The sequence below is a fragment of the Babylonia areolata genome, chromosome 14 (assembly GCF_041734735.1).
Source record: "Babylonia areolata isolate BAREFJ2019XMU chromosome 14, ASM4173473v1, whole genome shotgun sequence".
NCBI classification, from domain to species: domain Eukaryota; kingdom Metazoa; phylum Mollusca; class Gastropoda; order Neogastropoda; family Buccinidae; genus Babylonia; species Babylonia areolata.
This window is the reverse complement of record NC_134889.1, coordinates 14,668,176-14,690,675: the sequence shown is the minus strand read 5'-3', so window position 1 is coordinate 14,690,675 and position 22,500 is coordinate 14,668,176. Positions and strand designations below refer to the sequence as shown.

The 22,500-nt window shown below is 41.8% G+C and overlaps 1 protein-coding gene across 1 annotated transcript; it reads left to right on the top strand.

Moving 5' to 3' along the window:
• The first annotated feature begins 1,290 nt into the window (after window positions 1-1,290).
• On the top strand, window positions 1,291-9,613 carry LOC143289857 (calcium channel flower homolog). The gene is made up of 5 exons (XM_076599050.1): window positions 1,291-1,507; window positions 2,692-2,764; window positions 6,103-6,228; window positions 7,333-7,440; window positions 9,365-9,613. Exons 1-5 carry the CDS (start codon window positions 1,390-1,392, stop codon window positions 9,459-9,461), a joined length of 522 nt encoding a protein of 173 aa, XP_076455165.1. The 5' UTR covers window positions 1,291-1,389; the 3' UTR covers window positions 9,462-9,613.
• Window positions 9,614-22,500: the final 12,887 nt, after the last annotated feature.

The window sequence follows — 22,500 nt, the reverse complement described above, 5'->3', positions numbered from 1 at the left end:
CTATATTATAATTATTATTTATTTATTTATTTATTTATGCAAGCTTATCTATTATTTATTCCCCCGTTTTTTTTGTTGTTTTTTTTGTTTGTTTTTTTTGTTGGTTTTTTTTTTTTTTTTTTTTTTTTTTGTGTGTGTGTGTTTTGTTTTTTTTTGTGTTTTTTTTTTTCCCAAGGCCTGACTAAGCGCGTTGGGTTACGCTGCTGGTCAGGCATCTGCTTGGCAGATGTGGTGTAGCGTATATGGTTTTGTCCGAACGCAGTGACGCCTCCTTGAGAAACTGAAACTGAAACTGAAACTGCATCAACTCGATATGGGACAACTGCAGCAATACAAACTTTAAAACTTATTCATTAAAGATCGAGCATTAAAATTAGTCGTTTTGTTGAAGTCGAGCTTGACGTGTATGGATTATCATAAACTACTGAATTTGATTTAATATCTCTCCACAACAGCTAGCTATTCTTCAGCAAGACTGTTTGCATGTATGGAAATGCTCCCAAAAAGATAGCAGAAAGAATTCGTGTATGTTTACGTGTTTTGTTTTGTTTATGAGTGCGAAACAGAAATCATCGGCTACTGCTATTTCATTATCGCGCGATTCTTGTATGTATGTATCTTTTTTTTTCAGTCCCCCCCCCTCCCCCCCTCCCTCTCTCTCTCTCTCTCTCTCTCTCTGTCTGTCTCTCTCTTCTTTCTTTTCTTTTATTATTATTTTTTATCGATATTTTTGTTTGTTTGTTTGTTTGTTTTATTTACTATTATCTAGACATCTTTCAATTGATGTGTTTTTTTTAAGCAGTTGTTGCTTATTCAGTTACCATCTTGAAATACAAATTTTGACTTGACTTCACACACACACACACACACACACACACACACACACACACACACACACACACACACACACACACACAAAATCTGTCACCGTCAGGAGACTGTGGGTCAGCGAAAATCTATTTTTAGTTCTGACTTTGCTTCACGTGTTGGGATATGGCCCACTGATCTAAAAGTAGATCAACTCTGTGTGACATGCGTTTCTCTTATTTTCGGATTTCCATTGATCACTTTCTGGCATGACAACATTTTTCATCGTATTTTTAGGCATTGTGGCGCTGGCATAGGAAAAGAAAACCGATGAATGTTTACCAGAATTAATGAAGTACACATTTTTGCAGCATGTCAGACAAGCATAATAAAAGCTAAAAAGGTAGTCGAATACGTCACTCTATTCTGTGTTCTTCTCTACATAGTCCCAGAACGAGGCAGGAGATGACGTCATGGCCACAAAATTACACGTTGTCTGCTAGACGAGGCACACGATCTTCGGTTGTTGATCTCCAATATAGTGTCTTGAAATAATATAAAGTCAAAGTATATTCAGGAAAAATGGGCCAGGGCCAGAGCAATGCCCCCATTTCTACAGTTTCAAATCCACCTCAAGATGACGGAATCACATGGTGGTGTAAAATTGGAGCCAAAGGAATGTGCGTTTTGGGAGGCATTGGTGAGCATCAATGATTCAGTTACGAATATCATCACTATTGAGATCTCGAACTAAATAGTGAATACAGTATATGTACTTTATACGCCGTCGATCTTGAAATATTGACTTAAAGAAATAGTTTAATATTTTAAACAATAGTCAGTGTGGTAAGCTGGGCAGTCTACACGACAAAAGACGTTTAAGAATATATATGTGAAAAAACGACTTTTTCAATAAATTGAATATGATGTCCCTTTCGTTGTGTCATAAGCCAGTGAATACATAAAGAGATGAACTAGAACGTAAATCATGGAAACAAAATATGTGTTCAAGCCCATTGCATGTACCTGCCAATACAATGTGTTGCATCAGAAATTGAGTGAATTGCAATTTAAACAATTTTATTTTTAATATGATAATGAAAACTATCATGTTCATAATGGTAATGGTAATATTAGCAAAAACAACCTTAATAATTGATATACATATATAAGATACAGAAGATTTTTAGATGATCATTCATGTCAACTTGTATAGTTAAATTTTTGACATAACCAATAATATAGGTCAAGCAGTGTTTATTACTATATTAGATAAATCTGTACATTGTTATAAGAAATCAGTGAAAGCAATTAAGTGTTTTAATAACATTTAATGCATTAACCTTGATTCAGTAAGCTTTCATGAACAAACAGTACCAATCCATTACAAACTGACAGCCCTGGCATATGAAGAAAAAAAAGACCCCAAGAAAAAGGACAAAGTTGAAAGTAACCTGGAACTCAGTATAAAAATATTGTATTTTCCATGGTGGAGGGCAACTTTGTGACATCTGGATCAACATTCCTTCAGATTATTATGTGCAATTCTTTTAAAACATAGAAAAAACAGTCTCATGTAAACCTGATTTTCAAATATCACATGTTACCTTGATTATTCTTGTAAATATCAGCTTCTGGAGAGTATCACTCTAGATCTGTAGGTTTATATAGATATAATCTTACAAATTTAATGCCCCTAACTGGAGGTGACAGTCATATACCATCTACTCAAGTGAATATTTTAACAGGACAATGGATTATGTAGAAATCAAGAGAGAGTGAGAGTGAGTGAGCTTTCTGTAGAAATCCTCTGCAGGTAAAGCCTTTTTGGTCTTTTTTTTTTTTTTTTTTTTTTCACAAGAGAAGTAAATTATTATGTTTCAGGGGCCGTCATTGCAGGTCTGTTTCGCTGCATCACATTCACACCCCTGTGCCTGGTTGCTGGAATCATGCTCATGTAAGTAATTATTTTTGGACATCCGTTAATGATAATGATAAATAGTATTTGTATAAGGCTGAATCTTGTGCAGAGATGAATCAAAACAATTTCACACCAATCATTCACATGTATGCATAACTCTAGACTGGAGAAACTGAACACAAGGAATTGTAAGAGGCAGGGTAGGGAGGCTATCTTCGGAAGAGGTGGGTTTTAAGGCCAGACTTAAAAGAGCTGAGTGAGGAGATCTGACGAAGCGAAAGAGGAAGTACATTCCAAATGCAAGGTCCATAGACAGAGAAAGAACGGCAGCCGACAGAAGAGTTCCTAACTGTGGGTATGTATAAACAGAGTGGATCCAAAACAGATCGTAGAGAGTGAGATGGAGTGTAGAGGTGAAGGCAGCCACAGAGAAAGGAAGGGGCAGATTTGTGGATACATTTATAACATAGAGTGCTGTCTTATACTTTATTGTATATATGAGACAGGGAGCCAATGGAGATGTTGCAAAAGAGGAGCAGTGTGCTCAGATTTTTTCTTTCTGGCGACAAATCGGGCAGCAGAGTTTAGGTTTAATTGCTTAATGCTATGGTCTGATTATGATCTGGGTTTGTTCTTTTGCTGTTTGATTTTTTTTTTTTTTTCATATAAAAACAAAATATACATTGCTTATAATTATATGTCTACCACTTTTGAAAGTGAAGATTTATCGTCTGTCCCATTCTCTTGCTCTCTTTCTGTCTGTGAAACAACCCCACCATCTTTGCCTCAGCTGTGCAGCCTAACGTTGCCTTGTGTTCATTCTATCATACAGTAAAGCCTTACAGGTAATTTTCAGAAGATACAAGTAATGCATTTAGATTACCTGTAGCTGTATATTAAGGCTGAATTTCATTCCATTTTTGTTTCATCCTTTCATTTTTAGATATAATGATGAAAAAAATTTTAAGTGCATTATAAATATATATATATATATATATATATATATATAATATATATACATAGAGAGAGAGAGAGAGAGAGAGAGGTTGTGTGTGTGTGTGTGAAGTAGTTGAAGTATATTTGTATCCATTTTTTTCCATGCATACCCTTTCACAAAATGTGTAAGATGTAATTTAATTGATTGATTAATTGATTAATCTTATTTCTCTATTTATTTTTTTATTTATTCATTCATTTATTTGTTTGTTTGGGTGTTTTTTTTAGTGTTAATTCAGGTTTTTGTGCATCCTTTGTTTTGCTTGTTTACCAGTTGTGTAAATGAGAGAGAGAGAGAGAGTGTGTGTGTGTGTGTGCATATGTGTGTGAGTGTGTTTGTTGGTGTGTGTGTGCCTACTTGCAAGTGTGTATCACTGTGTGTGTGTTGGTGTCTTCAGACTGACAATGGGAATGCTTGTTTTTTTGTTTGTTTGTGTTTTTTTTTTTGGGGGGGGGGTTTGTTTGTTTTTTGTTTGGTTGTGTTTTTACAAACTGATACTTTTGCAGGCTTTTTTTTCCCCCCCATTTCCAGTGAAAACAACTGAACCAGCTGCGAAATATTAAAATATTATAACCAGAACTGTAACACATGTCTTGTATACAGCCTTCTGAATATACAGATCATTTTAAAAGTTAATTATTTCTATGTTTTTCATTTCATCAGTTGATGTACATTTTCCTTTGTAGGGCAACTGTTGATTCAGCAGATCTGAGGTTGAATGATTGTAACTCTTGTTTGTCTACGTTTGTTTTGCCACACCTGATGTAATTTCTTTTAGTTAGAACAAGGGGAGTGTAGAGGAGACAAAGAACTATGCTTCATCACATCCAAAGGCCATTTTGAACAGGTGTTTTTTTCAGTTTTCTTTTAAAAGAAGACTGAGTTGGTAAGTGCACACACACACACACACACACACACACACACACACACACACACACACACACACACACACCCTAGATACCAGTCAGAAGTGGTCTTTGAAAAAAAAAAAAGACCCACTATGTACAGATAGGGAAGCACTACTAAACTGACCATAATTATGAGTATACGTTTGAGCCGGAGGCCGATGATTTACAGATGATTTACAGAAAGGGGAGTACTGCTGAACTGCTTCTTTAGTGTGTATATGTCTGACAAACCCATGACAAATGAATAAGTTTGTAAATAACATAGTATGGTGAAGGTTGACTGACTGTATTGTGATTTGTGAAAACTGTTGTGGTTTCTGTCTGTGACTGGTTTTAAGAGTTGATGGGCTGGTTTTTCAGCTCTGGAGTGTTTTTATCAAGTTTACTGACCTTTTAACATTGATTTCGTTTCTGTGTGACTAGTCTTTAAGGGTTCATGCAAGATGGGTTTTCATTTCATCCTTGAGATTTGGTCTTCCGTCCCCCCACCCCCACCCCCCCTGCCCCCCCCTTCCCCCGCCAACCCTTTTTTCTTTTGTTCTTTTTTCTTCTTCTTCCTCTTTTTTTGTGGTGCCCCAGAATTTGGGACTCTTTTTTTTTCTTTTTCTTTTTTGCATAGTTCGACGATGACAAATGATAAAGGGGGTGATGAAGATGCTGCTGTGGGGACCCCTTTCAGTGTGGGCTATACTCCCATGATTTGCCCCAGTGTCATCCAGGCCGAGAGACACCCCTTCAGTGTTGGTCACACTCCCAAAGATACATAGATCCCTGAAGTGGATGACCCTCAACTCTGCTGTCCCAGTCTTCCCATTTGAGCACATACAGCAGACTCACCTCTGGGTTAACAGTCAGCCAAGGACACACATACACGCACACACACGCACACACACACACACACACACACTCACCCTTGGGTTAAGAGTCGGCCAGGGACACACACACACACACACACACACACACACACACACACACACACACACTCACCCTTGGGTTAAGAGTCGGCCAGGGACACACACACACACACACACACAACCCTTGGGTTAAGAGTCGGCCAGGGACACACACACACACACACACACACACACACACACACACACCCTTGGGTTAAGAGTCGGCCAGGGACACACACACACACACACACACACACACACACACACACACACACACACACACACACACACACACACACACCCTTGGGTTAAGAGTCGGCCAGGGACACACACACAAACACACACACAGAAACACACACACAAACACACACACAAACACACACACACACACACACACACACACACATGGAAACCTCATCTCTAATGGGGATTGAACCTACAGTCCACAGCATAACACTGACCACCTTACCATGGCCGCTATGGTTAAAAAAAAAAAATGGTCCCCGGCCCTTTTTCGTGGTCAGCTGTGCTATGATAATTGACAAGCATCATGATTTCGACTTGATATGCGTGCAGGCTGCAGGGGTTTTTCCTGATTCTGATGGAAGCCCCCTGCTGCTGTCAGTTCCTGGATTTCATTCAGCCCGTGTCACGCTTCAGTGAGCGCCGTGGGCCTTTCCAGAAGGCCCTCATTTATGGCCTGTAAGTATCTTTGTTCTCTCTGTGTCTGTGTTGACATCTTTGTTTTTGTTGTGTGTGTGTGTGTGTGTCCCGTAAATATCTTTGTCCTGTTGTGTGTGTACGACGTCAAAATTTATTGATTTATACCTTTGTGCTCATCGCCTGTGTGTATGTACACGTATGACCTGTAAACAGTTTTGTTCTGTTTGGCTGTGTGCATGAATATGGCCTTTAAACTTCCTAGTTGCTTTCTCTGTGCATATGATCTGTAAACATGTTTGCTCTCCTTGTGTTTGCAGCTTGTAAATGACTTTGTTTTCTTTGTGTTTACAGTCAAATAACATCTCCATAGATATAAAGATGGCCTGTAACTGTAAGTGTAAACATCTTCATTCTCTTTGCCTGTGCATATATATGGCCAAATGTAAATAACTTTAGCTTATTCTCTTTGTGTTTAGGTCCAGTAAACACCACCACCACCCCCAATATACATATATATATATATATATATATATATATAGAGAGAGAGAGAGAGAGAGAGAGAGAGTTAGAGATATATATAGATATATTGATAATTTGTATATATATATATATATATATATATATATATATATATAATAGAGAGAGAGAGATCTATACATATGTATCTTCATTCTCCTAGTGTTAACACTACAACCTGTAAACATTTTTTCTTTTTATATAGATATAGATAGATAAATAGATGCGTATATATGGTCAGGAAATTAGCGCAATACACCCAAAGACGCATCCGTGGAGTGGATGCTCCTCAACTGTGTGATCCTAGTTTTCCCATTTAAGCCCATAGCACACTCAACTCAGGGTAGGTGCCACAGGCTGGAAAACCCACCTCCACTAAACTCAGTTTGACCTCAGTCAGGCAGCAGCCCTTCTCGGTCAAACAGCATCTGTGTGTGTTTGCTGATGTGGCTCGAAGTCTGAGTGTTCCTACCAAATTCAGAGTGTTCCTACCAAATTTCCTGATTGTTCCTAGAAACACTTGACAGGGGTTGACATCTCTGCGCATCAGTTTGGTGACCTTTTGAGATAAATCACCTTTATATTCAAATGCATGATGACAGTGAAGCCTTGATATGGTTGTTGCAGACCAGCGATCCTTCCCCTGATCCTGTGTTTCTCTGTGACTTCTGCCATTGGCTGCGCCCTGGTCTTTGCCTCTGGCGGCATCTACGGCATTATTGCTTTGGGAAAAAAGTAAGTACATTACCTAGGTCGTGATGTAAATTCTGGCTAGCTGTCAGTTCTGCAGTGTCATTTGCTAATATGGCTTTTTGACTCACTTGTGTAAACAAAGTGAGTCTATGTTTTAACCCAGTGTTCGGTTGTCTGTGTGTGTGTGTGTGTGTGTGTGCGGTAAACTTTAACATTGCCATTTTCTCTGCAAATACTTTGTCAGTTGACACCAAATTAGGCATAAAAATAGGAAAAATTCAGTTCTTTCTAGTCATCTTGTTTAAAACAATATTGCACCTCTGGGATGGACACACAAAAAAAAGAAGCCAAATTATATGCAAACTGCATTCACTGTTATATATATATATTTTTTTTTTATTCTCTAAACTTGACACTTTGATCTGATTTCTGACACAACAAGAGCAGTCATTTTTATCATTTTTTGTTCAAACAGGAACTTCTTTTGCTAAGCATGGAAGTTATATTTATTTTGCAAATGTTTTGGTGCAGATAGTTTTTAATCAGGGGATGATGAATTAATTGAATGGGCTGATGTCCTCAGCACAGCCTCGTCTTATTTGCCAAAAGGTGGTTAATGGTTAAGATGATACTTTGTTGTTTTTGTTTTGCTTGTATTTTTGTGTTGTTTTTTTTGGAGGGGTGTGGGGGGTTGTGTTGATTTTTTTTGCATAGACCATTATGTGTTTAACATGGTAGAATTTGTATTTCATTGGGCAGTCATGATATTGCCCTGGGTTGTTGCCTATATGCTAAGCAACAATGTCAAAAGTCAAGTACACGATTGAACAAGACGATGCTTGGCAGACGGTAGCTGTAATCGTTTGCATCACACACTGACAGAATTGAGGGTTGCAGGTTTAAAACCCATCAAAGGTATATTAATGTTATTGTGTTGTTGTTTTTTACTCCTACCCAGAGGTGAGTGTGCCAGAGACTGTGGACCACAAAGTGACGTACCCATCTGTATTATGATGTTGATTGAATTCTCTGATGGACGCAATAGCCGAGTGGTTAAAGTGTTGGACTTTCAATCTGAAGGTCCCGGGTTCGAATCTTGGTGATGGCGCCTGGTGGGTAAAGGGCAGAGATTTTTGCCGATCTCCCAGGTCAACATACATGCAGACCTGCTAGCGCCTGAACCCCCTTCATGTGTATACGCTGAAGATCCAATACGCACGTTAAAGAACCAGTAATCCATGTCAGCATTCGGTGGGTTATGGAAACAAGAACATACCCAGCTTGCACACCTCCGAAAGCGAAGTATGGCTGCCTACATGGTGGGGTAAGATTGGTCATACACATAAAAGCCCACTCATGTACATTTGAGTGAACATGGGAGTTGCAGCCCACGAATGCAGAAGAAGAAGACTGAATTATCTGACGAACACTGCAGGTGTCTTTGGAGCCTAACTGACAAGAAGATGTGTTATATAGAGAGAGAGATAGATAGATATAGATATATATATATGACTACAGCCTTTTTGTTTCTTTTGTCAGATAGCCTGTAACCTAAAGCCCTAATGCTCACATTCCCCTACGTCAGTGTCACCTTCCCTGTTCCAGAACCATGGAAGTCTGGAACAGACAGGGGGAAAATGAGAATCATTTCCACAACTGGAAATTTTGGGAAAACTGTTCTGCCCATCTGTTAAATTCTAGGGATTTTAATTTAAAAAAACAAACAAACAAAAAAAAACAACTCTTGACCTAAGTACCATTTCAACAAATAGCCTAATGCATTTAAGAATGAAAAATAAAAAATAAAAAAAACCAAATGAAGTGATTCTGATTATCCTAATGAAAGTTGCATGTGATCAACTACATCAGCAGGTAGGGGTCATGGTCAGCTGGAAGTGGCTAACAATTGAGTTGAAGGCTTGTCTAACAAACTCATTTATACACATCTTTCTTTCTTTTCCTGCAGAGCTGACAAAGAGACCATGATGACACGAGCGCGGGGAGAGGAGGTGGAGATGAAGGAGACGCTGATCGCTAACGAGCAGTCGGCCTCCGTGCAATAACAGGCGCCACAGTCAGCACCTTCTCTGTGGGTATCCTGGACTGACAGTTGCCTTACTGGGCCACACTCTTTCTCCACACAACTCATCAAGCCGGTGCAGCAGCCTGTTCATACCCCCCCCACCCCCCAACCCCGCCCCCCCCACCCACACACACACACACACACACCCCATTAGGTGGTTTGTTTGCTTTTTTTTTTTTTTTTTTTTTTTTTTCACCCTGGGGATCAAATCTAGCTAGGGCTTGGTCCTGTTACCAGTAAACAAGCCTGGAATGACTACTGGGGTTATGAAATTTTTGACTGCCTCACTCACACACCCCCCCCCCCCCCCCCCCCCCCTTGTTGGATTTGACCCCTTCCAGTGGGTATGGGGGGAAATTCTAGGCTAGCTTGAAATAACGCCCTGGGAAGAGGGTGGGGGCAGTGCAAGCTGTTCTGCAATTACTCCCCTTCCTTTTTTTGTTTTGAATAGCATGGTGGTTTTTTCCAGCAAAGGAGGCACTGATCTTGACCATCCACAAATGACCGAGCATGGGGGGTCATTCGACGCTAACCTAGAATGACACTGGGGTAGAAATCCAGCAGGCGGGGGTAGTTTGAGGCTGTTACACCTGGAACAGCTGTGTGGCATGTGCATCTGCCAGTGCCGTTTCCTCCATGTTGATCTGGTGCCCAGATCGTTGGACACGGAGATGATGTGTGCATGTAAGCAGCATGTTCATCACGGCAGTTTGTGACATCAGAACATAGCAGGTCATGTATGCAAGGAGGGGCGTGGAGGCAGAGGGAAGGGGGGTTACCTCTGACAATTTGCAAAGGGGTAAAAGTGAGACAGACTTAACAACAGAGCGAAGTCTGTGATGTGACCTGCTACCCGTGTCATCTTGTGTGTCATTCTACTGCCATTGGGATGATGCTGACAGTGGATTTGGATCTTGAGGAAAGAGGTGAAAGTGTTCAGTGCAATAGCTGTGTATAGTTCTGTGTGTAAATTTTTACATGTACGATAGTTGTAGCGGTGTACCTGATTGTGATAGCTGTGTATGTGAAGAACGTGTGCTTATGTTCCAAGGCATGTAGCAAGGTAGACTGCCGTGTCTAGCAGCACACTTAAGTCGTGGTGTGTGTCCTGTGATCATTTCGAACTGTGCATTATTTATTGAGGCAGTGTGGCAGGGACGGTTAGGTGCTGGACCTCTGATCCAGTGTTCACCAGTGACTGAGGTTCCATGCCCTGTTTCAGCATGGTGCAGCATCCTTGGGGAAGGCACTTTTTGCCTCGCTCCACCCAGGTGTCAGTGGGTACCCGACTTTAAAATGGTGGAAGGAGAAGACTGGGTCTCACCTTGTATTACTCTTTTTGTCACAACAGATTTCTCTGTGTGAAATTTGGGCTGCTCTCCCCAGGGAGACTGAGATCGCCACCCATTTTTTTGTTATTTTTTTCTGCCTGTACTCTTATTTCTTTTCCGGTCAAAGTGGATTTTTCTACAGAATTTTGCCAGGGACATCCTTTTTGTTGCCGTGGGTTCTTTTACATGCACTACATGCATGCAGCACACGGGACGTCAGTTTATCGTCTCATCCGAATGACTAGCGTCCAGACCACCACTCAAGGTCTAGTGGAGAGGGGAGAAAATACTGACGACAGTGGGACTCAAACCAGTGTGCTCAGATTCTCTCGCTTCCTAGGCAGACGCGTTACCTCTAGGCCAACACTCCACACTTCCTGTGCTGAGCCCTGGACACAGTGAATATGAAGTCACTGCTGTGATGGCCGTGAAAAGCTATAGGACTTATAACCGTTTTTAAAAAAATAATATTACTTACACCTGTAATTTGCATCATGTATATCACACACCTTGAGGCAGTGTGGATGGGTGCAGAGTGTAGGACTCATGGAAATCATCCACTCCTGGAGCCCTGTTTTCAACACACACACACAGAGGATCCGTGCTGTTTATTCCTTGAATCTTCGCAGATGGAGAGAGAGAGTGGACAAGAGTATCAAACAACCGTCTTTCATCATTTTGCCATATTGCTCTCAGCAGGGAATTGATATTATAACCGTTGTGCTCCTTTTTCAGACCCCACCCCACCCCCAAATGATATTACATTTTGTTTTTAAACCATACAGGTTTTTAGTCACAGAACCAGTATCCCACACAAAAAACATGTGATAAAGGTTGTTTTTCCATTGTTCTTTGCTTTGGTAGGAAATTCCCTCTCCTTCTCCATTGCCCACATCTCTCCTCTCTCTCTCTCTCTCTCTCTCTCTCTCTCCATTTGTCCTTTTTTTTTAATTGATGATATAGTTTTCTGAAACTGAACTCATGTCAGATCATCCCCTCCCCTAAAATTGAGTCCTCCACCTTTTTCTCAGTTATTTCCATACAGTGTTGGTAATTAGTAATTAACAGAGATTGCCGTTTCCTCACTCTGCTCCACATTGTAGTATAGCTTTACCACACCATTTAAACATCCCTGTATTTGGCTGTGATGGCCGACACAACACGACACACACACAACACACATACACGTACATGAGTATGACTCAGTGCTGACGCAGTTCATGTTGTTGCCACTTTGGTTGGAAAATGTGTACAGTGATATCGATAAGTTTCTGTTCATTTTGTTTTTCATTCCATGGTTGTCAAGAGTGGGAAATAATGGTGCTCAAGTGTTTGTCTGTGCTTATTATAAGTGTTCATGTGTTAGAAATTTGCAAACGCATTATTCTTTGGTCGCTGTGATACTGTTGGGAAAAAAAAAATTGAGTATGACTTGAGGTTTGATGAAGAATGAATTTTTGCTTGTAAGAGAACCAGTACCAGGTTCTGTCATGTTATTTACCATCTGTGTGTGTCCACACACACACACACATACACACACACACACACACACACACACACACACACACAACAGAGCACACAATATACACACACAACACACTCAACACACACAACACACACAACACACACACACACACACACACACACACACACACACACACACACACACACACACACAACAGAGCACACACAACATACACACACAACACACTCAGCACACACAACAAACACACACAACACACTCAGCACACACAGCACACACAACATACTCACAACACACACACACACACACACACACACACACACACACACACACACAATTAGAATCAAGACTCCAGCACTGAACAACTTGACCAAACACTTAGCTTAAGGGCACGAGCCAATGGGTGGTTTAAACTCAGCTCCACCACAGCTAAGAAGTGAACAGCATGATAGTGAAGGGGAGTAAAAACCACTGTCTGTTCATGGGACTCGAGCCCTCAGACACTCAATTCCCTGTCCGGCACATTACCACTGGGCCAGCACTCAACATCTCACTAGTACTCTGACAGACAGAATCCTTTGGGAATTTATGTATTCTCTTCCATGAGTGTTGCTCTCCATGTGGTGGAGGGAGGTGAAAAGGGGAATAAGGGGAGAGGGATGGGGGAGGTGATGAGGTGATGCCCCCGCCCCCCTTTTCTGTCACTCTCTTTGTTTCTGCCTTTTTTCCTGTCTTCACTGTTGTCTCCTTTTTCTGCCTTCCCAGTCCATTTCCTTTCCTTTTTTTCAAGCAAGCCTTGACACTTTTTTCTCTTTTCCACAGTCTATGATGCACTCTCTGTGCTGTTTTGCTCTGGTGATTAGGTATTGAGATGTAAACACTGGGATGGGCACTAGCTGCCCATTTCGCCGTGTTATTTGCCTATATGGCCTTCTGTGTATTTTTTGTTTGGCTTTGAAGTATTGTTTTTTTACGATTTTTTTGTAATCTGTGGATGATAAATTAAGCGAAATGGTTGGCATCCTCAGCATGGCGTAGTCTTATTTGCCATAAGGAGCGAAATGGTTTGGATACTGTGTCATGAACTGTGTTTTGTGGGTTTCTATAAGTGTTGGTTTTGGGGTTGGTTTTTTTTTTTTGCAGATGTGATAGTTTTGTTGATGAGGTTGAGCATTTGTATGGTTTGACAGTACTGATATGGCCCTGTGTGGTCGGCTGGACAATACGCAACAAGAATAAAGAATAAGGCGACGTCCAAGACATGTTGACACATTGCCAGGGTGTCAGATGAGTCACAGTTCTTGGGGGTCCCAGCCACTCTTTTTACCCAAGTTGGAGGAGGCACCAGAATACCTACCCTTTGAGGGTCCACTGGATGTAATGCCGCACATTTTTGATCCAATCTTGCACTGCCTCACACCATACGAAGGCAGGCTTCTTTTTTTTCACTCCCTGTGTGATCTTTACAGAAATACTATTCAGAGAACTTGCTGGAGGAACATGAACATGCATTGAGTGCTCTCCGTGTCCAGAGCGTCATGGATGCACACTCCTGTTGTATGAGAAGCCTTGATGGCAGTGTGCAGCTCTCTCTCACCCCCTTGCAGTGTGTGGGTGCTCATTCACTGAATATGTCACTCTTGTCAGGCACACTAAGCTCTCTGTTCACTGTGAACAATATCTCAGCGTTAAGGCCAGCCAGAATATTTTTCACCCATTCTGGCACATGACTCAGTCATGGGTTTCAAGAGATATGGCCGAATTATTTTTTCAGTCACTGTTTTTATTTTATGGGGGGAGTTTTTTGTTGTTGTTGTTTTTTTTTTAAGGCCACACTGTCAACCAAACTGATTTATATTGTGCAGATAATGAGGATTTTTGTTATCAAGCAATGCCCACACATTTAGGACAGCATGTGTTTGCTTTTGTTTTTATTGGGTTTTTTTTTGGGGGGGAGGGGGGTCAAGTGTTTCATTTGATGTTTGGGTCACACACACACACACGCACGCACGCACACACGCACGCACACACACACACACACACACACACACACACACACACACACACACACACACACACACACACACACACACACACACAAAGTGGTGATCTGTGACACAGGGGAGCTGGTGCGATGTTTGGTTTGTGTCAGCATGGGTGAAGGTTGAGAGGCCTGGACATCTCTGTTGCTGGTGGTGGAGACAGGGTACCAGGCAATGGATTGCAAAAGGCGTGGCAACTCTTCTGAACATTCCGTCGTTGTTTGTCAGCATGATGGGTTATTCTTTGTGCATTTATATCAGTTTATTGCATTTATGAGCGGTCATCATGGATTGTTTTGAGATTTATGAAATATATGCATGCATAATAGTATGTATAATAATAAAAATATTTTTAAAATGCATGTGATTGCAGTTATGAATTGTGCTATTTGGGTCTCAAGTGTTTGTAATGTGATTTATTGTCATAAAAGCATTGTGGGAAGCTCAGTATTTTACATTGCACACCGAAGGGCATGCACATGAATACATGTAAGTGTTCTCCTGTCCCCCCTCCCCCCCTCCCCCCGTCCCCTGCACACATACATGTTTTTCTCTTATTTGAATAAACAATTAAAACACCCAGTAGGAAAACGATCACCAGATTTATTATTTAAAAGAATCCAGCAAACAATCAAAAAAAACATTACAAATGCGGTCACCATACTTCATATTTTGAAGAACAATGGGAATACCCATAGAAAAGAAAAAGCAACTATAACACACACACACACACACACACACACACACACAGAGAAATGTGATGGATTTTTTTCATCCATTGTTATCACCCACATTATAGCTGTAAGCATAAAGGGGATTTTTTTTTTCTGTTATTGTTTTAACATGACTGATGTCTGATATAGGTAATGTGGCAAATTAATAGGTTTTTTTTGTTTGTTTTGTTTGGGGCTTTTTATGCATACACATTGGCATGTTATATACATACGTGTACATATATCTATACATGTGTTTGCGTACATGCACAAGATAATGTATACATTTGCATCTTTGTGTGTATATAAATGTGCATGCACACACAGTTTATCTTTATATGAATATGCACACATACTCTCTCCCTCACACATGTGAGCAAATACTTACATGAGTGCACAAGTGTGCGTCCACATGGATGGTTCTTTTTAGTTGTTTTTTTATTTCCTTGGTTTGGAAATTTAGAAAAGAATTGATGGTTGCTGATAGCATGGGGAATAAATCTGATGGGCATTGATTTGATGTTTTTAATGTGTTGATGTCTATTTATTTGCTTATTTTACCTCTTGATTTGAAAAAGGACATGGAGGAGGGATGAACAATGCAAGAGATTTGAAAGAATAGTTTGCTGGGTGTGTGAACATTCAGCTAGCGTTGACTGAGTGAAAGAAATAGTTGAACTGTAGATGTTAGCGGCGTGTGTTCAGATCCTGTTGGGATATCTGTGAAGCATTGAAACATGCAGTTTGTGTGTGCACATGTGTGTGTGTGTGTGTGTTGTATTGTCTTGTTTTGAATCGTACAACCCCCTCCCTAGTATTGAGTTGTAAGGTTGCTTTTTTTTGTTGTTGTTGTTGTTTTTTGACGGGTGCAATAGCCGAGTGGTTAAAGCGTTGGACTTTCAATCTGAGGGTCCCGGGTTCGAATCACGGTGACGGCGCCTGGTGGGTTAAGGGTGGAGATTTTTACGTTTCCCCAGGTCAACATATGTGCAGACCTGCTAGTGCCTGAACCCCCTTCATGTGTATATGCAAGCAGAAGATCAAATACGCACGTTAAAGATCCTGTAATCCATGTCAGCGTTCGGTGGGTTATGAAAACAGGAACATACCCAGCATGCACACCCCCGAAAGCGGAGTATGGCTGCATACATGGCGGGGTAAAAACGGTCATACACGTAAAATCCCACTCGTGTGCATACGAGTGAACGTGGGAGTTGCAGCCCACGAACGCAGAAGAAGTATTATTTTTTTTGTCACAACAGATTTCTCTGTGCAATGTTTGGGGTGCTGTCCCCCTGGAGAGAGAGCGCATCACTACAGTGCAGTGTGCCACCCTTTGTGTCTGTGGCTGCAAGTTTATTTGTTTTACAATCAAATTGAAAATCGTTGTTTCTACAGAACTTTACTCACAATACTTTTGTTACCGTGGGGTTCCTTTATGTGCACTGAGGGCATGCTGCACATGGGACCTCGATCCGTTTATCGTCTCGTCTGAAAAGACTTGCACACAGACCAGCTGTTGTCAAGGTCTAGTGGAGGGTGGGGAGTAAAGAAAGTCTTGGTCTATGTGTGGACTGGAACTTGAACCCGTGGGCACTCACCTCCTTGTCAGGTGCTGTGGCCCTAAGATACCACTCCAGTGTGTGTGTCTGTCTGTCTGAGTGTGTGTGTGTGTCTGTCTGAGTGTGTGTGTGTGTGTCTGAGTGTGTGTGTGTGTCTGTCTGTCTGAGTGTCTGTGTGTGTGTGTGTCTGTCTGAGTGTGTGTGTGTGTGTGTCTGTCTGAGTGTGTGTGTGTGTGTGTGTCTGTCTAAGTGTCTGTGTGTGTGTGTCTGTCTGTCTGAGTGTGTGTGTCTTGAGTGTGTATGTGTGTGTGTGTAACTGTCTGTCTGAGTGTTTGTGTGTGTGTGTCTGTGTGTGTGTGTGTGTGTGTGTGTGTGTGTTGTATTCAGTATTCTGAAATGAATTTTGTGCTATATCACTTGCACTGAAAGTCCACGCTTTGGATATTATTATGTACGTGCAAGAAAAGTGTTCGTGATTGTGGGTGTGAGTGTGTGCGCATGAATGTCTGCCAGCCAAACTGACATGTAGGTCTGTTCTGTGCCCTGTTCTTGATAACATGTCATCCTGAGATATTATTGACACCCCCTAGTGCAAGATCTGTCTTGAATGTCTGATGTATGTTGATGTGATACTGGTGCACAAACCAGCCATGTTGTTGTCAAAAAGTAGGATGACAGATATGTATGATGTGTTGCGGGGACTGTAGTATGCATGCAGTGTATTTTTTAGTAAATGTATGCAAGCGTATTTCAGTGACTGTGTAGTACCGCACCACTTACTTGCAGCAGGTTTTGTATGTTGTGGGTTGTACGTCTGGTGCCAAAGCTGTTTTATTGTGGGAAAGTGGATTTGTCAGGGAGGGAAAAAAAAAAAAAAAAAAAAAAAAAAACGCTTGAAGAAAACCATCCAGTACAATTATTCTGGGTCATGTTATTGATGATATTTGCTGTAGTGATGTTGGAGGCGATGACGATTGAAAGCGTGAATCTGAATGGTGATGATGAAGTTGTAATGATGATCACTGTCATCAGATACAGTGGTGCATGAAGAGCTTGGAAAGAAGTAGCAGTAGCAGTAGCTCAAGGAGGCGTCACTGCGTTCGGTCAAATCCATATACGCAACACTACATCTGCCAAGCAGATGCCTGACCAGCAGCGTAACCTAGCGCTTGAGAAAAAAATACAAAAATACAAAATAAATAAAAAAAATAAAAATAAATAAAGATTGCTTGGAAAGGAAAGCATACACAGGAACCACACACATGCATGTGTATAATATATGATCCTGGACACACACACACACACACACACACAGTGATGTGCACACACACACACACACACACACACACACACAAACATATACACACACACATCCATTCAGTCACCACCATCATGTACATCTGCTATATGAAGAAGAGGAGGATGGGGTTTAAAGTGTGTTCATCACTTTGATGACAATCCACAGAGTGTGTAGCAGAGTGGGGTTTGGAGTCCAGAGAATGGTGGAGGGTATCAGTAAGTCCGCACACATGCAGATGAAAGCAAGCAAACAAATATACAAAAAAAGTAGTGATTCTTCCTAGGAAGAACATCCAGAGTTGTATGCAAAGAGGTCTGCTGTGGTTGAAATGTAAACAAACACAAGTATTCTACATACTAGTCATTCGGATGAGACGATAAACCGAGGTTCCGTGTGCAGCATGCACTTAGCGCACGTAAAAGAACCCACGGCAACAAAAGGATTGTTCCTGGCAAAATTATGTAGAAAAATCCACTTGGACAGGAAAAACAAATAAAACTGCACGCAGAATTTTTTTTTTTTTTAAATGTGTGGCGCTGTTGTGTAGCGACACGCTCTCCCTGGGGAGAGCAGTCTGAATTTCACACAGAGAAATATGTTGTGATAAAAAGAAATACAAATACAAATATATCTCTCTGTATGAATATATGTATGTACAAAAAAATAAAAAAAAAACGTTATCTGATTCTGGCCAAACACATTGTCAGAAGTGTGTGTGTGTGTTTGAAAACTGAACAAAATAATATATTTTTAAACAGCCCAATAAAGTGACCAATAAGTAAATAAACAAATACAACCAATGAATTGTATCATATTGACTTTATTGTCACAACAGATCTGTGTGTGTGTAAAATTATGGCTGCTCTCCCCAGGCTATGAGTGAGGTGCTATGGTGCAAGTGCCATCCTTTTTTGTGTTTATTTCTGCCTGCAAGAGAATTTGTTTTCCTAATGAAGGAGGTTTGGTGGGGTGGGTTTTTTGTTGTTGTTTTTTTTGTTGTTTTTTACAACAGTACAAGATTATGCCAGTAGCACCCTTTTTTTTTTTCTTTTTTCTTTTTTTTTTTTTTTTTTTTTTGAGGGGAGGTTTGGTTCTGTTTCGTTGGCTAAGTGCATGCAGCGCACGGAGCCACGCGCGGTCCATCGTCTAGGCCACAGGACTAGCGTTCAGACCACCACTCAAGTTTTTAGTAGAAGTGGAGAAAGTATACCATGCTGAGTGTGGGATTCGAACCAGTGTGCTCAGCTTCTCTCACTTCCTATGCAGATGCGTTACAGCTTGGCCAACTCTCCACTTGTAAACAAAATAAGTAAATGAATAGAAAGGAGAAGAAAAAAAAACAGAATAAAAAGGATACAGATACAGGCAAGTAACTGAAATAAAAATGAAAATGGACCGCGTGCAGCGCACTCAAACACGTGTACACACACACACACACACACACACACGCATACACACGTACACACACACACATTCTCTCTCTCTCTCTCTCTCTCTCTCTCTCTCTCTCTCTCACCACACACGTGCACACCCAGCTCCCCCCCCCCCCACCTCTGTCGACAACACACGGGCAAACACATCCACACGCACTCCTACATCTGGCAGGCAGGCACCTGACAAGTCTTGTGCCATCTGACACAACACGTGTGTCATAGTAACAGTGAGGAATGGTTACACAGAAAGTGCAGCCTACTGGAAGTAATACCAACAACAATGCATTAGGAAAATTACATTATCATTTTGTGATGAAATAAAACACTACATTTTTTTTTTTTTTAATTCTGTGCAGCCAGCTGCGACACGCTCTATCAATGCCGGTGTGGCGGGCTAGTCTTACCCCCGCTGGTTTTTTGCCCCGGGTCAAATTTGTCCAGGACAGATCAACCACGCACGGGGTCTATGTTGGCTAGCCCAGGATGATGATGATGTTGATGTGGATACTTACTTATATATAGCGCCTATATTCGGTTGGAGACCAAGCTCTGAGCGCTCCACAAACGCGGAGTCATTTGTACAACAAGCCTACCTTGGGTGCTGATCATTCATTTCCTGTGCCATTCAAACAGGTTTCACACAAGCACTCATACAGACGTGTAACATTTTACGTGTATGTCCGTTGTATCTATTTGCCCCGGCCCGCCTTGTAGACAGTCATACTCCGTTTTCGGGGGTGTGCATGCTGGGCATGTTCTTATAGTTTCCATGACCCACCGCGGACCCTGACAACGTACGTATTTGATCTTCTGCTTGCGTATAAATACGAAGGAGGGATTCAGGCACTATCAGCTCTGCACATATGTTGACTCGAGAGATCGGAAAAAAAACTCCACCCTCTACCCACCAAGCGCCGTTACCGAGATTCGAACCCGGGACCATCAGATTAAAAAAAAAAGTCCAACGCTTTAACCACTCGGCTATTGCGCCCGGGTGTAAATTTCGACTGGTCGGAACTGACCCCCTGCCCCTAGTTGGGTTTTACCCCCCACCTCCCGCCACCCATTGGGATGGGTCATTGGAGGCTAGTGGACATGACCCATGGGGATGGGAGTCATTGGAGGCTAGTGGACATGGGGGATGGGAGTCACTGGAGGCTAGTGGACATGACCCACGGGGATGGGAGTCATTGGAGGCTAGTGGACATGACCCACGGGGATGGGAGTCATTGGAGGCTAGTGGACATGACCCATGGGATGGGAGTCATTGGAGGCTAGTGGACATGACCCATGGGGATGGGAGTCACTGGAGGCTAGTGGACATGACCCATGGGGATGGGAGTCACTGGAGGCTAGTGGACATGGGGGATGGGAGTCACTGGAGGCTAGTGGACATGGGGGATGGGAGTCATTGGAGGCTAGTGGACATGACCCATGGGGATGGGAGTCACTGGAGGCTAGTGGACATGACCCATGGGGATGGGAGTCACTGGAGGCTAGTGGACATGACCCATGGGGATGGGAGTCACTGGAGGCTAGTGGACATGGGGGATGGGAGTCACTGGAGGCTAGTGGACATGACCCATGGGGATGGGAGTCACTGGAGGCTAGTGGACATGACCCACGGGGATGGGAGTCACTGGAGGCTAGTGGACATGACCTGCTTTGTGCCTGAACTCCTTTAGTATTGTATTGTATTGTGTCAACAGATTTCTCTGTGTGAAATTCGTGCTGCTCTGCCCGGGGAAAGTGCATCGTTCCAGTACCGTGCCTACCATTCACTGGCTTTTTCTGCAAGTCTCTTTGTTGCACTGTCAAAGGTGGGTTTCCTTCAGAAGTTTGTCAGGGACAACCCGTTAGTTGCCGTGGGTTCTTTTACGTGCGACGCTAAGTACCTGCTGCACAAGGGACATCAGTGTAACATTTCAGATGAAAGGCTAGCGCACAGACCACCATTCAAGGTCTGGAGGTGGAGCGGTGGTCTAGTGGTAAAGCGTCCATCAAGGAAGCGAGAGAATCTGAGGGGACAGTGTCAAATCCACACTTGCCAGAAATGTTGGGGGGGTTTTTCCCACCCTTTTCTCGACTTTGAGTGGTGGTCTGGACGCTAGTCATTCGGATGAGACAATAAACTGAGATCCCGTGTGCAACATGTACTTAGCGCACGTGAAAGAACCCACGGCAACAGAAGGGTTGCCTGGCAAAATTCTGAAGAAAAATCAACTCTTATGGGATGTGGAGTGATGGCCTAGAGGTAACGCGTCCGCCTAAGAAGCGAGAGAATCTGAGCGCGCTGGTTCAAATCACGGCTCAGCCGCCGATATTTTCTCCCCCTCCATTAGGCTTTGAGTGGTGGTCTGGACACTAGTCATTCTGATGAGACAATAAACTGAGATCCCGTGTGCAACATGTACTTAGCGCACGTAAAAGAACCCACGGCAACAAAAGGGTTGTTCCTGGCAAAATTCTGTAGAATTTCACACAGAGAAATCTGTTGTAATAAAAAGAAATACAAATACAACAAATACAAACACATGTGTGTGCGTGCGAGTGACTGAAGCCTGGCTGAATGACAAAGGAAACGAGTGATGAGCGCCGAAAGGGACCTAGCAGTCGGCTCTACCCAGGTGTTCAGCCTGTTGTGTGAACACTGCACAAACACATGTATATACGCGCGAGTGCGCACACAAGTACAAACACTGCACACACACACACACACACACACACACACACACACATATATATATATATATATATATATATATATATATATATATCCATCAGCCTGCTTAATAACCTCTACTTCCCTCTGTAAACTTGATGCGCTGAAGACAAAGTATAGTAAAAATGTTACATGCATCTGTGGTGTAGTTCAGGATTCATCATTGTTTGTTTCAAAGAGAATAACTACTCTGCAGATGATTTTTCGAAAGTTATTTCTGACGAGGTTCTTATGGTCGAACTTTCACAGGCATTAGTTCATAGCCCTATTTCTACATTCCTTTAATGTACCTCAGAATTGTGTTAACGGTTTCTGATTATTAATATCATTATTGAATTGTTTCTGTTAAATGTTATTGCATGTTAGGTATGCATTTTTATATATATATATATATATATATATATATATATATAGTTTTCTACCATTTCTGTTT

Excerpts from the sequence above, each read along its gene's own strand:
- LOC143289857 (XM_076599050.1), top strand. The coding sequence starts at position 1,390 with ATGGGCCAGGGCCAGAGCAATGCCCCCATTTCTACAGTTTCAAATCCA. Across the intron at positions 1,508-2,691 it reads GTGCGTTTTGGGAGGCATTG|GGGCCGTCATTGCAGGTCTG; the intron begins GTGAGCATCAAT and ends ATTATGTTTCAG. Across the intron at positions 6,229-7,332 it reads AAGGCCCTCATTTATGGCCT|ACCAGCGATCCTTCCCCTGA; the intron begins GTAAGTATCTTT and ends TGGTTGTTGCAG.